This window comes from Monodelphis domestica, chromosome 3, assembly GCF_027887165.1.
Source record: "Monodelphis domestica isolate mMonDom1 chromosome 3, mMonDom1.pri, whole genome shotgun sequence".
Lineage (NCBI taxonomy): Eukaryota > Metazoa > Chordata > Mammalia > Didelphimorphia > Didelphidae > Monodelphis > Monodelphis domestica.
Genome location: NC_077229.1, coordinates 345,434,512 through 345,451,951, shown reverse-complemented (window position 1 = coordinate 345,451,951; position 17,440 = coordinate 345,434,512). Strand labels below are relative to the sequence as shown.

The window sequence follows — 17,440 nt, the reverse complement described above, 5'->3', positions numbered from 1 at the left end:
TAGAATATTGCTGTGAAGGATGTGGGTCTATAAGTGAAATGACCTCAGCCTCATTGGTAGAAGTTTGTAACTAAAATAGATACAAAGGTTAAGAGGAAATGGGCAGATTTTAAGCCTGAGTGACAAGGAGAATAGGTGTATTATTGTCAGAAATTAGAACTTCTGTAGGAGTGCAGCATTTTGGGAGAAAGGGTGTCTGGTTTGTGATGTGTTGAGTAAAAGGAAATAGAGCATCCTGGTTGAAATGTCCAATAGGCAACTGAAAAGGAATGAATCATAGGTGAGACATTGAGGGCTATAGAGGCACATTAGGGAGTTTTTGACCTAGAAGAGTTCATTGAAATCAGGAGAGTGGATGAGTTTCTCAGGGGAGGCAGGGAAAGCCATGAAGAAGAGATAGTAGAGGAACCAGGACACGAAAAACAACAGTATCATGTTATATTTAAAATTAATATATCTACCTGTTATTATTTTCCATAAAGTTTATTAATAATCACTTGAGATAGAAAGGTAGATAAGCATAGATTTAAAGTCTCTTCCTTACTCTAAGTTCTGACCACATGTAACACATCATCCATGCATCCCTCTCTCCCTCACTTCTCTGTACCAGCCAAGAGTTTCATGCCAAAGACCAAGGTGGGCCCTGCCCACTCTCTTCTATTGACATTTGTGGACCTTCACTGACTGGGTATTTTAAGAATGTTGATAAACTGGTCAGCAACCCAGCAGGGGGAGGGGATGAAATCCCCTAGACACAATTTCCCCTGTGATCCTTTGGGAGACTAGTCTCTGCCATGGATCATATAAACATAACTATTTTATATCTCTAAATACCTTCTCGCTAAAAGTACATGCAATATGCACTTTCTAAGAGGAAGCTACAATAGTTAGAGATAAGAGGTAAATAAAAGAAGAAAAATAGAAAAACTGATTAATAGACGCATTGACAAAATGCCAATTAGGGGGCAGTCCCCTTTGGCATAAGAATTTACATTCAAAATAAGTATGTTCAACCCCCTTCAGTTCAGTTCATTATATCCCAAAGTTCATTCTGGATCTTTTGATGCAGTATGTGGCTTCTGCAGGCATCTTTACAGCACCTTCTCCAAAAGGATCCGCTTTCTTGATTTGGGATATTGGCAAGTTTCTTTTCCTGAAATTCCTCCAAAAGATTTTAAATCTTGGATTTTAGGAAAACACCAGAATCACCTTGGGATACGTGGCTAAGTTATGAGGTATTTGAAACAATTGTCAAAAGAACCCCGCCCCGCCCCCCCCATTCTAAATAAAAGAGCAAAACTTTAAGTTCTAATAAAAATAATTAGACGTACAAAAATAAGCAAAAAATAAAAATCTTATGTGTATAAAATTCTGATTATAAATAAATAAATAAATGAATGAATGAATGAATAAATAAATAAATAAATGAACTTGTAACAGGTCCTTGAATTACTAGGAAGGACCAGTTAAAGTGATATATTTCCCACAAGCCTGTAGATCAATTGCAGTGACATAGCACTTTACCCATTTGTAGCCAGGACTACAGAAAATTGCTAAAATATAGGAGAGAAGGGACTAGGTTTTAGCAGCAAATGGGAATAATCATTCCCTGGTCTGATTTTATCTTCACTTTCAAGGATAGGGGAGTCAGGATGATAGCCATACTTCAGTACTTGACTGAGAATATTTCACAAGGAGTGCGGTACAAGGAGTTCTGTGTCTTAACATATGTCAAGTGCCAAAACCTCAAGTCTCATACTAGGTTCAAGTCCTTTCATATTGTAATAGAAGTTCAGCAGTGTTAAGATTAAAATTTAGGGGATACTGATAGAGGTAGAAATTAGTTTCTCTCTGCAAGGAGTATTATATTTTTAGAGGTTTATTAAAGGTTGAGAATTTAAGAAAAATACAAGTAAGAAAGGCATGTGCTAGGTGGGCCATGAGGCCCACCCAAAATTTCGTTTACATCATGAGATGTGTCTGTTTGCCAGCGGAGACAGGAAGAGAAGAGAGACCCTGCTGTGGGCTGAGACCCTTTAAATAATGATTTTGCTCTCAGCCCAGGTGAGAATTCAGTGAGATTACAAAGCATTCTGGGAAAGTGGAAGAAGGACTTCTGGGGATTGAAGTCCTGGATTCAAGTCTATTTTTACAGCAGTCCTACCTGAATTGGTTTGGTGCTTTTTGACCTTGTGCTACTTGGCCCTGTATGGTGGCCCTTTTGTTCCCTTCTCCTGGAATCAGACACAATCATTAAGCAAAGTCCCATAACATTTATCATTTTATGACAGGTTTCCATAGTCTAAAGCTTTTGTGTATGCATACATTACTAGGGCTAATAGATATGTAAACTTATCCTTCAGTTCAAAAACATTAATACTGATTTCATGTACTTCAATTATTACCAAGAATAGGAAAAAAAGAAAAATCAAATATCCTATTGCAAATTAAAGAAAAAATAATTAAAAAAATCATAATTTCATAGTTGACATTCCATGTGATAATGTGTTAGCCAAGCAGAGGCATAACACAAAGGTTTCTCACTCAAAAATGAGATTTATTTCCCTTGTAACTTAGCCAGGATCCACAGTGTGAGTGTACATGATTTTTTTGAAGTAACAGATTTTCAAAAACAGTAGTACAGTAGGTAATGCACATTCAAAGTACCCAAATCCCCAAAATCACAAGAGCCCATTTAATGGCAATAGCAAACAAACCCACTATCAGTAGGATTCACATGATCGGCTGTGTGGCATTTAAAAAGCCTTTGAACTCATGAATATTTGTCACATATTCTACAGGTTTAGCCAATCTTTTGACTTTGGCAAAGATATTTTTAACAAAGTCTGTTATTACCATCATTTCAAAATTTGGCAGGAGAAACCAGAAAAACCTCTGTATTGCTGATAAAAACCATTTTGGGTCTAAAATGTCACCAAGAATCTCGATTATTCTAGTTGAAGAATTACAAATATAATAAACCCATTCTTAATCTACAAAACTTCACAGGAGAAAATCATTCTCACCTCCTGGATGAGATTGCAACCAATTTCAGGGTAATGGAACCACTTGGGCACCTCCCTCCCTCTTGGTATGAGACTGTAATAGTGTAACAGAACTGTCTCCAATATGTCCCACCCATTTTCACATGGATTCGAGGACTAAAAAGTGAAAAATCACTTTAGATGTCTCATCCATTACATGTTCAATAAAGGCAGAGATGGAAAAATATAACAGTGCCATTGCACTCCACTTAACTACAAATGGACCTTTTACCTCTTGTTACAGACAACTCACAGGCAGGAAAATGGTAAGTCAGAGGTAGGGATGCTCCCAGATATCTGAAAATCAATTCTGGAGACCCAATAAAATCAATTGAGATTATTAGCACCTTAAATTCTCCAAAGGTTGCCTACAGGTTGTAACCAATTTGATGAAGTCAACCCATCATCATATGTGTGACAATAAAAAACAAACAAACTAAAAAAAGAACAAAAGGTTGTTTATGGGCTTTTTACATCATGTTCTTCAATACAGGCATAGGGGAGGTATAAAGATAATATAACAGAATATTTCAATTTTGATAACTTATAAAGTAGTTAACAATAAAATGCATACATCTTGTATTTAGAATTGAGTTACAGAGATTTCTTCATTATGGGGAGGGAACCAACTGAAAAAGTCAACATCAATAAGGTAATGGGGTCTGAAAAGGTTTAACATTCACCTACAGACTCTTTGAGATTCCTTCCCCTCCCAAGTACCATCATTCCCACATATGAAAATCATAGAACCCCACAATGGAGCAGATGGTCATCAGAATTGCATGTCTTTGGGACAATGAGCATCAGGACAATTGAGAAAGGGTACCAGATTTGGCAAGAGAGATGGGCCTTGATGACTGATAATAGTTTTGGTACACTGATGGAAGCAGAAAGCAAGAGTGTACAAGGCTTTAGGGAAGAAATTGCAAATATCAAAGAATCATAGAATCTATTTATTAATCCATCAGATATAACAGCATGCATGTCATGAGAAGGATGGAGAAATAAAAACTAGATTGATGAGTGGGGAAAAAGTTATAAACTACTTATTCAGTCCTTCAAATAAATCATGATTGCATGCAAAAGATTCCTTTAGTTTTTTGTAGTGTCAAAGTTAAACCTAATGAATGCAATGGAAAATAAAGCACAGTACTGATGCTGAGCAGATTTCTGTGCCATTTTTATAGTATTTTCATGTCTTGTTTTTTTCTTCCCCCTTAGAACTTGTGCAACTTGATGTTTACCCAGTTCCAAATCATCTGACATTCATGGATGTTTCTAGGTAAGGAGTCAATGTGCTAGGATTGGAATGCTTTGAGAGTAAAATTGTTTGAAAATTCTTTTAAGAAATTCCAGCTGAATTCATGTATAAACACTATTGAATGTAAAGCATGTATATAAAACCTCAAAGTTGTTTCATCAGTCTTTACTATTTAGGCTCTAACAGAGTGCCTGAGTCCATTTAAAATGCTCCAATCATAGTGGCATAAGTATCTCGAGTAGAATGTGTTATAGGCCAGATGTGGATACTTGTACTCAGCAGTGATCCAGCCTGACTAATTACAAATAGATCAAGATGATGCATGGGTGAAAAAAAAACCTCTATACTAGGTCTAATTCTGTCAGATCAGTGAGCTGAGCATCACTTGACTTGAATTCAGACAATGGAGAGGCAATATGGCATGATGAAAAGAGCAATGAACTGGGAAGCTTAAGGAGGCCACAGTTTTAGATTCAGTTCTACTAATAACTATCAGTTGACACAAGACATTTTATTCTTCAGTTGTTTTTTTCAATTTTGTGAGAAGAGAATTGAAATTTGTGATTTTTGTTTTGTGTTATATCCTAGATATTTAAACTATGCCTTAAGTTTTTTCTTTACATGAATTAAGAGTAATTGGGGATTGTTTTAATTACCCTGGTTCTGCATATCTGTCCATCTCGTGGCATTTTTTTAGCTCTGTCTTATGCCAAAGGATCCTGGCTCCTATAAAACAAGATTTGGATTATATATTCTGACCAGTTTCCTAGTCCCATTTGCAAGTAGGACAGTTGAATCTCATTTCGGGACAGAATTGTACCTGAACTGTGACAATTATGCCCAACATTCTCCAGTTGAAAGGAATGTTATGGTCTTAGAGTATTTGTGATTCTACTATTAACATGCATATACTTAAATTAAGTTTGAATATAATATAAATAAATTATAAAATAATTATAAAATATTATAATCTATAAATGTAATGCTACAAATACAAACATAGTTTGTATTGAAATATAGTTGACACTTAAAAGTATAAAATTCAACTTACCAAAATGAGTTATAGAATTTAGGACATCTAGAAGAGAACACAGAATAGGAAAAGTAGGGTCCTGTATCTGTATCTGTATATGTATATGTATATGTATATGTGTGTGTGTGTGTGTGTGTGTGTGTGTGTGTGTGTATAGAGAGAGAGATTTTCTAAATATGTTTAACCTGATGAAGTTAACTTTATGTGTGCATACAAAATACAATACAGTAATTCACCTAATTTTCTCATGTGATTCATAAATTGACTAGATACAGTTTTAAATGAGCAGATCTAAAGATATATTAAATGGTAGCAGCAATGATATGAGATATAGATGGTCTTGCATGCTGATTGTTTCAATGAAGATTATTCATTTAGATGTAGGAGTTCAGAAATTTTTTGCTTTTAAAATAATTAATTTCTGTATTTCACATTATTGAAAATTTTGCCTTTGATTTTTGAGTAAGTAACAAAAATTCTCCAGTCAGTTCTTATCTTCTAAAAATTTAACAGTTACTTAAAATTGCAATACTATTATTTTTTTAAAATACAGTGAAAGTTTTATTCTGTTCTTTCCTAATTACATTTTCACACATTATAATTTGAAGGGGCCAAAACTTGGACTTGAAAGAAGAGGTTGTCTTTGGCATCACTTTAATCTTAGGACCAAAACTTAGAATGAATTCTCTCTTAATGTTTAAAAAAAAAATGTGGCTTGATTTATAGAAACCATCTAGAAAGTGTACCTGAGTGGGTATGTGAGAGTCGCAAGCTGGAAGTGTTGGACATTGGTCATAACCAGATCCGTGAGCTCCCTGCACGGTAAGTACAACTGTAGACCCAACAACAAACCCAAAACTAGAAGTCACTCAGAAAGAATTGCTGAGTTAGTGTGTACCTTAGTTCCTTTGACAGAAAAGCTTGTTTTCATCTTTTGTTTGGTGTCTTTTACCTCATGTGGTATCACTGGGCTATAAACGTGGCCCAGCCTTTTTGTCTTTACTTTCATGCAGTGAAAAACAGAATGTGGCTTTGAATTTCAGCCAAACATTTTAAACCAATGCAGGCCTAGTACATAGTGGAAATTTTTTTATTTATTTCATAAGCCTAAAGGAATGTTCAAAGACATGTCAAGCCACCTGATGGGGCCACCTATAGGATCTCAGTCTTTTTGGAATGCACCATTTGTCTGAAACATGATAGCCTCACCCATTACTTTCAAATAGTTCTTTAAAAGAACTTTTCACAAATTTTTAGTTTGTTAAACCTGACACCAACAAGAAGAATCTTATTTTGTTGAGAGACCTTTCCTTCTCTTCTTTTTCTCTTCTCTTTCCCTCTTACTGTCCTCAATTTTCTTTTATTTGCTAATCTATAAAGGAATGACTTGATGGATTTATTAAAAGACCTTTTGATTTCCAATATCCACCAAAAAAAGCAAACAAATACCAGACATATTCTTTATTTTCAATTTGTCAAAATGTGCACTAAAATATCTTGGGGATATTAAGCTAGGTAGTTAATAATTCAAAGTACAGTGAATCCCTTTCTACTCTTGTCTACTAGTCTTTAAGCCTGAGGAAATGCATAATATCATGATAGTTCATTTAGCAATGGTAGAGCCAGATCCTTCCATGAAAACACCATTGAGGGGATGTATAATCTGGTTTTCCCAGCAGCTTTTATATTAGGCGATTGTCCTTAAAGATAATTGTTGGGAATATTGATGGGAAAGAAAACCACCTTTTCTGTTAAAGGGTTTAGGATAGTGGAATATTCATGCATAGTTGATCTGACCAGGAGCCAGAAAGTAATTTCAATCTAATACTGATAAAAGGTAAGGTCACTTTGCCAATCCTTATGATAGCCAAGTGCCTTCTGTGTGTTCTGTGTCATAACTAAGTAATGCATGCTTTAGTGACATTGGTCTAGTAAGCTCTCGTATATAATACTATTATGGGACAATAGGACAATAGTAAACATAGTTTACTAAGTAGGAAAAAAGGCAAAAGGCATTGAAGAGAACCTTAGAGGGGCAGCCAGGTAGCATATTGGATAGATAGCCAGGACAGGAGACAGGAGATCCTGGTTTCAAAACTGGTCTCAGACACTTCCTAGCTGTGTGACCCTGGTCAAGTCACTTAGGCCTAATTGCTTAGCTCTTTCTGCTCTTCTGCCTTGGAACTGATATTTAGTATTGATTCTAAGATAGAAGGCAAGCATTGTGAGGGCACGGGGTGGGTGAGAAGGATGGGGAAAGAATCTCAGGATCAGAAGGGACTTCAGAAGTTACTTGGTACAAACCTCTACCTAAACAAAAATCCTAGCCCTTACTACTCCTCTGCCTTGGAACTGATACTTAGTATCAGTTAATTCTAAAACAGAATGTAAGAGTTTAGAATTTTTAAAAATTAATAGCTAGTCAAAACTATTTGTACTTTATTTCTGTGATAAGCCCTAAAGTAGACACAACAGAGTAGTATGATTGACTTTTAATTCCTTAAAGATTAGTGAGATTCCTACAATATGCAAAGCATGATGTGAGAAACTAAGATGTAGACAAAAAACTAACTAATTTCTCTCCTTAGGGAGCTTTCATTCTACTAAAGCAATATTACATATATACAAGTTATTAAATTCAAAGGGAGACCATTCTTTCTATGAAGGAAATGAGAATCAATTTGAGGCTGATTTTATGTCTTGAAAACTTAAGATGAACACTTTATCTACTTTTCCATTTTGTGACCTCATCATTCAGCTTTTATTTTCTCCTTCCTTTCCCACTTTTTTCATTTCTTTTTTTAAGAGAAAAATAGATATACTTACCAGTGTGTATACCATAATTACATTGAAAAAAATGCATCTTCAAATAAGTTACTGATAAACTTATCTTCATGTTTTGATTAAAACTTTATTGTAGATATTTGAGTTTATCACCTTTTATTTCTTTAAAGATGCTTGAGTTATTTACTTTAAAGGAAAGGAAAAATGTAGAGATGAAATGCTTACCATGCTAAAACAGACTTTTCAGTTGCTCAGATCATTTTGATCCATGTAGCTTTGGGGAGGTTGGGGTTAGGGAGATGTATTGTGGTTATGTTTTATTTCTTAACTGCTTCTCAATCCCTTCCTTCCTAAGTTAATTCTGTTATATTTTGCAGCCTGTTTTATAATAGTAGTCTTCGTAAACTGCTGGTAGGGCATAACCAGCTAACCAGGCTCCCAGAAAGACTAGAAAGAACCCAGGTGGAGGTCCTGGATGTTCAGCACAATCAGCTTGTTGAGCTACCACCTAATCTCCTGATGAAGGCTGACAGGTAAGCACATCAGTAACAGCCGATGTTGCTTTTATTAAGATCTTTTTTTGGATGGAGGGGGTGATGGGGATGAGGGAGTGTTAAGGTAGGGAGGGGTCTTGTTGGGGGAATGGTTTGGAGACCAGCACTAACATTTTGTCTTTTGTATGGTCGTTGGACTCACTAGACATTTTTCAGGATAGAAACCAGATATGGTTGCCCAGAGTTTTGCTTTTCAGGAGTTTGTTACCTCATTTGGTTTTGTGGGAACTCCTGACTTGACTTTTGGTTTTATACTGTGTTTTGTGGACAGTTGCTAGTATATTTGTTCTTTTTCTTTATATTATTTTCCCCTGCTTCTTCTCCTCCAAGGACTACATTTTGCTACCTTCTCAAAAATACAGCACAAACATAGTTTTGCTAGAAACAGGCAACATAACCTATATGTGTGTAACTTAAAAATTTTGAATGACTTTTAGAGAAGAACAGTGTTAAACTGTGTACAGATACCTGTGGGGACAAGATATAAACCAAAGATTAGAAATGTGCTGCTTTTTTTTTTTTTTGAGTAGAAATTTGTAGTCCAAGGCGCTACTATCTTAGCTTAATTACAGTGTGACTCTTCCTGTAATGACACATTTCGTGACTTTTGGTGACATGTAAATTTAGAGGAATGCTTGAATATTTTGCCCATTCCTAGCTCTCTGTATTGAAGCATTTGCCTCAATTTATATATGTTGTTTTCTTTTAGGAGAAAAGAAAAAAATTATTTCCCATTTATAGAGAATTTAAAGACTTTCTGATTCTTTTTTCTTATTTAAACATTTCTAGGTTTTTATGACTTTTTTTTCTGTTTGTGGAGCAACTTTCTATGTAGAATAAAAAGAACAGACTTAGAACTTCCAAAGCTATACTTGCCCCCAATATGAATGATAGAATTCAGCAGACATTTGCTGTGTATCATCTGTATATGTGATGCATGTGAGGTTAAACCAATTCTATCTCTTACTTCAAAGAGTTTACTCTCTTGTAAGGGGATAAGACACATATACAGAAAGCCATCATAGAAGTTATAGTGTAAATATAAAGGAAAGGTCCAAGTAGAGTCGTAACAGGGATATTTGAGAGAAACTTCACTTAGAGCTGAGGAGATCAGAGGATGTTAAATGAAAGAGGTGGTATGTGAGTTGCTTCTTAAAGGAAAGGATGGATTGAAATGTGAACACATACAGATAATTCTAGGAGTGTAGTGATGGCATGAAGAAAAAGCATATGGACAAGAGGACAGGACAACATGGGAAAATGGTGAACAGTCGGATTTTATTACAGCAAAGAAGGACAGGGTTAAGGAAAAGCTGGAAAAAGGTAGGCTGTAGGCAAATTATAGAGGACCTCACATGCCAGGGCAAGGACTTCATACTTCTTTCCACAGGTAGTGGGGAGCCACTGAAGGTTTCTGAGCATAGAATTGATGTAATCTCCAGGCAGCAGTGTGAATGCTACAATGGAAAGGCAAAAAGCTAGAAGGATTAAGGTCAACGTTGAGTCCAGCCAAAAACTGATAAGGGCCTGAATTAAGATGTTGTGGTGGGAATGGGAAGGGGAGGGGAACGAGAGTTCTGGATGAATTGATTCTTCCTTCTTCTTCACTTCCCAGACCTATAGAGGACTCTTACAGTTTTGAACCTTTGTGCCTGGGGAACATAAGAGCAAACTTAATTGTTAACATTCTGTTCACAGATCTAACATTTCTTGTCCTGTTATAGTAAATTGTACAACTTATAGATGGCCTGAAAGAGTTAATTTGTCACCTACTTTCAGCTTACAAGCCCCAAAACTATCAATAAAGAACTTCAAATTTCCCCCCAAAGTAAAGCTTAGGATGCTTTATAGTTCAGCATTTATGACATCCATCTGATGCCATCCCATTTTGCCCTGTCTCCCATCACTCCCATCACGTGCTGTATATTACAACCAGAGAATGAGCTTCCATTGTTCCTTTAACATGAGCTGCCTTTCCTACTTTCTTACCTTTGCCCATCCCATTCTTTTTTACCTCACTGCAGCATGCCCATGTACACACACTCATGCACACATACACTCAAATATACACACATATTTACACAAGCACAAATACGCTCTCTTTAAATCTTGCCCATCTCAGTGTCCCCAGGGTTTCCATCCATCTCCCCTCACCCCCCTGCCATGGGAGGGAACCTTTCCTTCTGCTTATCCTGAACAAAACAATTGCTTGTGCAGCATCTAGTCTTTTTTGAATTCAGACCTCAGAATAGCCAAGTTTCCCCCAAAAGGCCAGAGTTTCTGCAGCTGATACATCAGGAATTCAAGAGCAGCCCCTTGAGTTATTCTGTTGATGGAACTTGAAATTTAAAACCAGGATGGTTTCCAAAGGGACTTTCACTAAACATTGTCTGCTATTGGGCTTTTTTCTTAATCTCATAGCTTTCCCTGCTGTACTAGGTCTGAGTGTGATCGTTATCATTTTAATTACTTGATTTTCCAAAGTGTTAGGACTTTTAGGTGGCATCCATTGAATAATTCTGCTTTGCCTAGAAAGCAAAAAAGTGGCTGACTTATATATCCAGGTAGACAGCCAAGCTGCCTATCTTCTTGACTTTTAATGATAATTGTTCTCTCCTAAATATGAATCTAGGTTTAAAGTATTCACGCTGTTTCTCCTGTAGGTCATTTGGCTTATGACTTTGTTGACCTTATTTAGCTTTGAGTGCTGTTTTATTTTAACTTGCATTTCAGTTACCAGCTCTGAAACTATAGAGACAGATACATGAAGTGTGATGGACCATATGTTGCTGGGGATTTGGCTGTGAGTTTTTATCTTTTGATCAGGATAGGATTTAGTTCTATTGGTTGAACTAGAAAATAGTCCAATCTGGATGATATTGGCATGGATCTCTCTCTTCCCCATCTCCCATTCACTTGACAGTGAGGATTTTCTTGGCAGAATGTGAGACCAGAGGGGCTTTCAGTTAATCAGTTCAGTTTTTACCAGCAGATGCTGCTGGGAAAGTAGATAATTCCTAAGGGTCACTAGAGTGTGTGAGGCACCACCAGGGGCACTGCCGACCTTCTGCTCCACACCTGCATTCTGCAAAGTGACTGGTCTCCTGTCTGCTCTGCATCTTAGCTTTCATTTGATGGCTGAACCCTTTTTTCCAGAGAAGTAAATTCAATTTAGGAGGATAGGTTGATTGATCAAACAAAAAAATGAACAATTTAAAGTGAGGAGGAAGGAATGGGAGAATATAGACTATTATATTTTTATCTATAGAGATTTAGATTCATAGATATATCATTTCTCCAGAAATGCTTTTAAATCTTATCCTCCTGGAAAGAAAATTAAAAACAGATTTTAATCTTATATATAAACATATTAATATATATTAATCTATATAGTAATAGTTCATTTATATATTTAAAGTCTATATAGTTTATATATTAATTTATATTATATCATCTTTCTCTAATATAGTTGCATGTTAATCTATATAATAGATTTATGCATCTATATAGACATAAACATAATATACTATTTTTAATCTCTTCAACACAAAGATAGGATTAATGCATTTGACATTTCTGGGAGAAACTATGTATCTATATTGATATGAGTATTTTTATTCCCTTACTACAAGGATAGAATTTAAAGGTACATAGATATATAGAAATGGGATGTGGATATATAGATATATAAAAATCCGGTTTTCTCCTCTCACTGCAAAGATAAGATTTAAAGGCATTTCTGGGGAAATAATATATTTTAAAATGCAACAAGGCAGTTGTTTATAAGGTTTTGTACTTAAGGGATGTATAAAAATGTAGGAAGGGAATCCTCTGTTTACCCCTTTCTTTGCATTGGAATAATTTATCAGCATTGTTGAATAGACTGGTGCTGATTGAGAAGAAGTCAGTCAGTGACAGAAGTCACAGGAACATGAGAAAACAACTGCCTGATTTTCTTCCTGCTCTAGACCACTCACTTAATATAAGAAGCATGTCTTAAGTATCAGTTTGGAGATATGGGGTATATACTGCTGTTGCGGAAGCAAGGGCTTCGACAGGCTGGCTAAACCTTGTGAGGGTAGCCATTGGGTCGTAGACCCCTGGTGAACTAAGGCTTTGCTCACCCAGCATGTGAAGACTGTTTTGGCGGAACAGGCGGAAGAAACCAACAAGAAGGTTCAACGGCTGAGAGGGCGACGCAGCAAAGCACTGTGGAGTGCTTAGGGCGTGTTGGAGCACAAAAGACAACATGGCCATCCAATGAAGCTGAGGAAGTCTCCAGTTGTGACGACTTTTCGTGCCACTGGACCCAGGCTTCCAACGCCGAGAGAGTGGGACTGTCTGTCTCTGTGCATTGACTTTTCCACTTAAATTTTCATGCACAAGTGTCTTTGTGCACAAAAAACACACAAAGACAATAGTCATCCTCGGTTACCGAGAGACTACTAGTAGACTGCTGTTGCGGAAACACTTGATTACTGCCAAACACAACTGAATCTTCAGACTGCTACATAGTATGTCTTTTACCTCTCTGTAAGTAATTACAAGAAAGACAGAAGACTTCCTCCTGGGGCCATGGTATCCCCAAGTAGGGCAGTTCCTCCAGACACCTCTTTGATATTTTGGCCCTGGAGTAGAGACCATTCTTGATTTTGTATTTAAGTATTCTTAGGGTGCTTTGGCAATAAGGGACCATGATTAATGTCTTTAGTATAGGTTAAATTTAATGGTTGGACACAGTTTATTTACCAAAATAGAGGGGAAGCAATAAAGTAGAGAAATGTGAAAGAGATTAGAGAAAATACCTATACTAATCCTCAACCTGGAGGGTCGGTAGTGAATAGTCACATGGCTTCCTCCAAGACAGAAGCTAGTCTCTTAGGACTAGGAAAGGAGTCAGCCCTTTTCAACTCACTCAATGAAATAGTCCAGGAGTCAGAGTCTTAAGTTGAAGTCAGGATCCACACTGCAGTCTCCAATGAGGTTCCCTCGAACACTATCTCCAGGAGACACTCTCCACAAGACTCAACTTCACCAGACTGCCAGCCAAAGGCTTTTGTGGCTTTTATATGGTTTCCTATTCCTGCCCCTCTTCACAGGGGCCAATCACATTTTCCAAAATTGTCATATTTCTCATCCTCCCAAGGTAGCAACTCGCCTCCTAGGATTCACACCTCTGGATTCACACCTTTCTGAGTGTGTGAATTCTTAAAAGAATTTAAAAATTTCTGACTGAGTTAGAAAAAAGGGTGGAACTCTTCCAAGTAGCTTACTGGCTTCTCACCTCTAAAGGTGTTAACTCTCCTCCTAGGAGTAAGAGTTTGTGGACTTCCCTTACTTTAGGGTTAACTATGGGTGTATTCACTTTTGTTGGTTAATTTAAAAGTAGACAAAAGAAAGTTAATCCTGTCTTCAATCTAGTGAGGTACTAAGTAAGGGTACTTAAGTTATTGTTATTTCAAAGTGTCAACTCCAACTAGGCAAAGAGAATAAAGCATTCCCTTTTCACAAGTGCAAACTCAGAATAGACAAAGACAACCAAGAATTTCCTTTCACACTTTAAAAATGGGGATCCTATTTGACCACTTGCTGAGTTCAATCAAGAAACACTTATTAAGAACCTCCTATGTTCCAGGAACTGTGCTAGGCACTGGGAATATAAAAACAGGAATGCAAACAGTCCTACCCCCTTAAGAAGCTTATAGTCTAGCTGGAGGAGGCAGCATATACATATATAGATCTATTCAAATTAGAAAAATGAATGACTGGAGGAAAAACCATTCACTGAATGCATGCTTTATACAAAGCACTGTGCTGGCAGTAGAGGAACAAAGTGATTGGGGGGTGGGGAGGGGGAGGCACTTCCAGCTGGAGCCTTTAGGAATGACTTCCTATAGAAGATGGCACTTTAATTGAACCTTAAAGGAAACTAGAGAATCTTAAGAGTCAGAGATGAGGAGAGAGTATATTTTAGCCATGGGAATGACCCATGTAGAAAATCAGTGTGTAAGGAACAGTAAGAGAGACCGTTTGACTAGGCCATGGTGTTCATGGAGGGGAGTGATAGATAATAAGATTAGAGAAATAGGTTGTAATTGCAAAGGAATTTTTTTATATTTTATCACGAAGATAGGGAGACAGTGTAGTTCACTGAATAAGGGAATGCCTTGGTCAGAGCTGAACTTTAGAGTAATCCAGTTGGCAGACTTATGAAGGATGGACTGTAGGGGGGAGAGCACAGAAAGATGATGAGTGCCTGAATTAGGACTGTGGCTGTGTGAGGGTGTGGAAGCAGAGAAAAGAAAGGATATAAAGGAAGAAAGGTCAAGATTTGGCAGCTGAGGGGATTTGTGAATGAGGCACTCACTGCATATTCCTGATGAGCTCCTAGGCCACTGAATCCTCCATTTCTTCCTATTATTGTTTAGCTACATTTTCCCCTACTTGAACTGTGAAATTGATTTTTTTTAAAACTCAGATGTAATGTGCTATGCTTTGCTCTCTTGTCATTTTATTAAATGTGGCTTTTGAGATCTTTGGGAATAATAGGATCATAGATGGAGAGAGCTGCAAGGCACCTCAGAAACCATCTCATAGAACCCACTCATTTTACAGCTGAGGAAACAGGCCTAGGAAGGTTGTGATTTGCCTAAGATTATGCAAGTAGGCATAAGTAGTCATTGCTCTTTTTCTAGTACCATACTCACAGATTAAGTAATTCCTTCCAATTTGGGGCCATCTACAAATTTGAGAAGCACAGCATTTGTATAAATAATTAATATAGGAACTGAGGAATGTTTAGCCTGGAGAAAAGAAGATTTAGGGAGAACATAGGGTCATAAATTTATAGCTGGAAGGAATTTTAGATATCAGATTGTACAAACTTTTATTTATAGATGAGGAAGCCAACTTTAAGAGTTTAGGTGACATTTGTGGTTACAAGGGCAGTTAGGTAGCACAGTGGATGGAATATTGGGCCTGGAGTCAGAAAGGCTTATATTTTTGAATTAAAATCTGGTCTCAGACACTCACTAAGTGTGTGAACCTGGGCAAGTCACTTAATCTAGTTTGCCTCAGTTTTCTCATCTATCAAATCAGCCAGAGAAGGAAATGGCAAGCCACTCCGGTATTTTTGCCAAGAAAACCCCCAGTGGGGTTACAAAGAGTTGGATGTGACTAAAAAGTGACAGCAACAAATGTAGCTAGTGCCAACTGTCTCCAAATTTTTGAAGTACTCTTCCCCGGAAGAATGATCTGACTTGTTCTGACTGACCCCAGAAAACAGAACTAGAAATACTGGGATGGAAGTATACAAAGAAGCAAATTTCTATACAATATAAAGAAAAAACGTTCTAGAAGTTAGAATTGTCCAAAAGAGGATGGGCTTCCTTGAGAAGTAGAGATCCCCCTCACTTTGAGGTCTTTAAGCAAAACCATAATACACTTTGTTAATATATGGTAGAGGTGATACTTGTTGAGGTACAGGTCAAATTTAATTTTTCGAGTCTTTCATGCTGAAATTCTCTTAATCTGTTCATTTCTGAGCTGAAGTTCAATTCCTAAAACTTCCAGATATCAGAGTAAATTATCTTGGACTTGCTCACCAGGCTCTTTAGGGAAGGCCAATTGAATTGTTTCATTTGAGAGAAAACAGATTTGAAGATTTTTGTGCTCAACAGTGTCCTGGCCACTAATTTAGTTTTATTTTGAAAAAAATTCATAGAATCATCGCTGGAAAAGGATAGGATTTTAGAGCTAGAAAGGATCTTAGAGAACTTCTGTTGTAAGTGTTCTTAACATCTTTTGTGTTTTGTGTTTTCCCTGGGTGGCCTGGTAAAACCTATAGACCCCTTCTCAGAATATTGGTTTTTAATGATTAAATAAAATGAATAGGACTTAAAAACTGATTTACATTTAAATATACTTATCAAAACTGTTTAAAAAAAATTTCACAGATCCCAGGTTAAGAAATCCTGAATGCCAAAATATTTGCTTTACATATGAACAAATTTGAAACATGCCCCTCCCCCCACCCCTTCTGTCTTTGTAGCATAAAAGACATCAAAAAGGGCATATTTAACTAGAAAGGGAGCAGGGCTGGTTATGCACTCAAGAGTGGATCACAGGATAGTCTGCATGTTGTCTGCTATCCATAAAATAATGAAGGAAACAGAAAGACCTCCAACGTATTGGATAAATTCTCTAAGGATGATTTATAGAAATACATGAGAATGAGCCTCTTGAAGAAAGGACCTGTTTTTGCCTTTCTTTGTATCAGCTTTTACTCAGCATAGTGCATAGCACATAGTAGCTTCTTAATAAAATAAATTAGGTTAACAACTGACATGAGGGGGATCAGATGAAATAATTAGAGTTAACTTCATGTAGCAATTTAAGGTTTGTTAAATGTATTATTTCTTTTCATCTTCATGACAACCTTATTAATATCCCCATCTTACAGATGAGGAAACTCAGAATGAGAGGTTAAGTGACAGTCCAGGGTCATACATCTATTTAGTAAGTATATGCAGGGCAGCTAGGTAGCACAGTGGAAGACTAATCTTCCTGAGTTCAAATCTGACTTCAGACACTTACCAGCCATGTGACACTAGGCAAATCACCTAACCCTCTTTCCCTCCATTTCCTCATCTATCAAATGAGCTGGAGAAGAAAATGACAAACCACTCCAGAATCTTTGCCAAGAAAACCCTAAATGGGGTCATGGAGAGTCAGGCATAGCTGAAAAACTACTGAACAAGTATAT

At 36.9% G+C, this 17,440-nt stretch overlaps 1 protein-coding gene across 1 annotated transcript in view; it reads left to right on the top strand.

The window, feature by feature from the left end:
- Positions 1-17,440, top strand: part of PHLPP1 (PH domain and leucine rich repeat protein phosphatase 1) — a 292,324-nt gene that overhangs the window by 224,335 nt on the left and 50,549 nt on the right. The window contains exons 8-10 of the mRNA XM_007486860.3: positions 4,266-4,326; positions 6,065-6,160; positions 8,500-8,655. Of these exons, the coding sequence (XP_007486922.2) occupies positions 4,266-4,326; positions 6,065-6,160; positions 8,500-8,655 (313 nt within the window). The remainder of the gene's footprint in view (positions 1-4,265; positions 4,327-6,064; positions 6,161-8,499; positions 8,656-17,440) is intronic.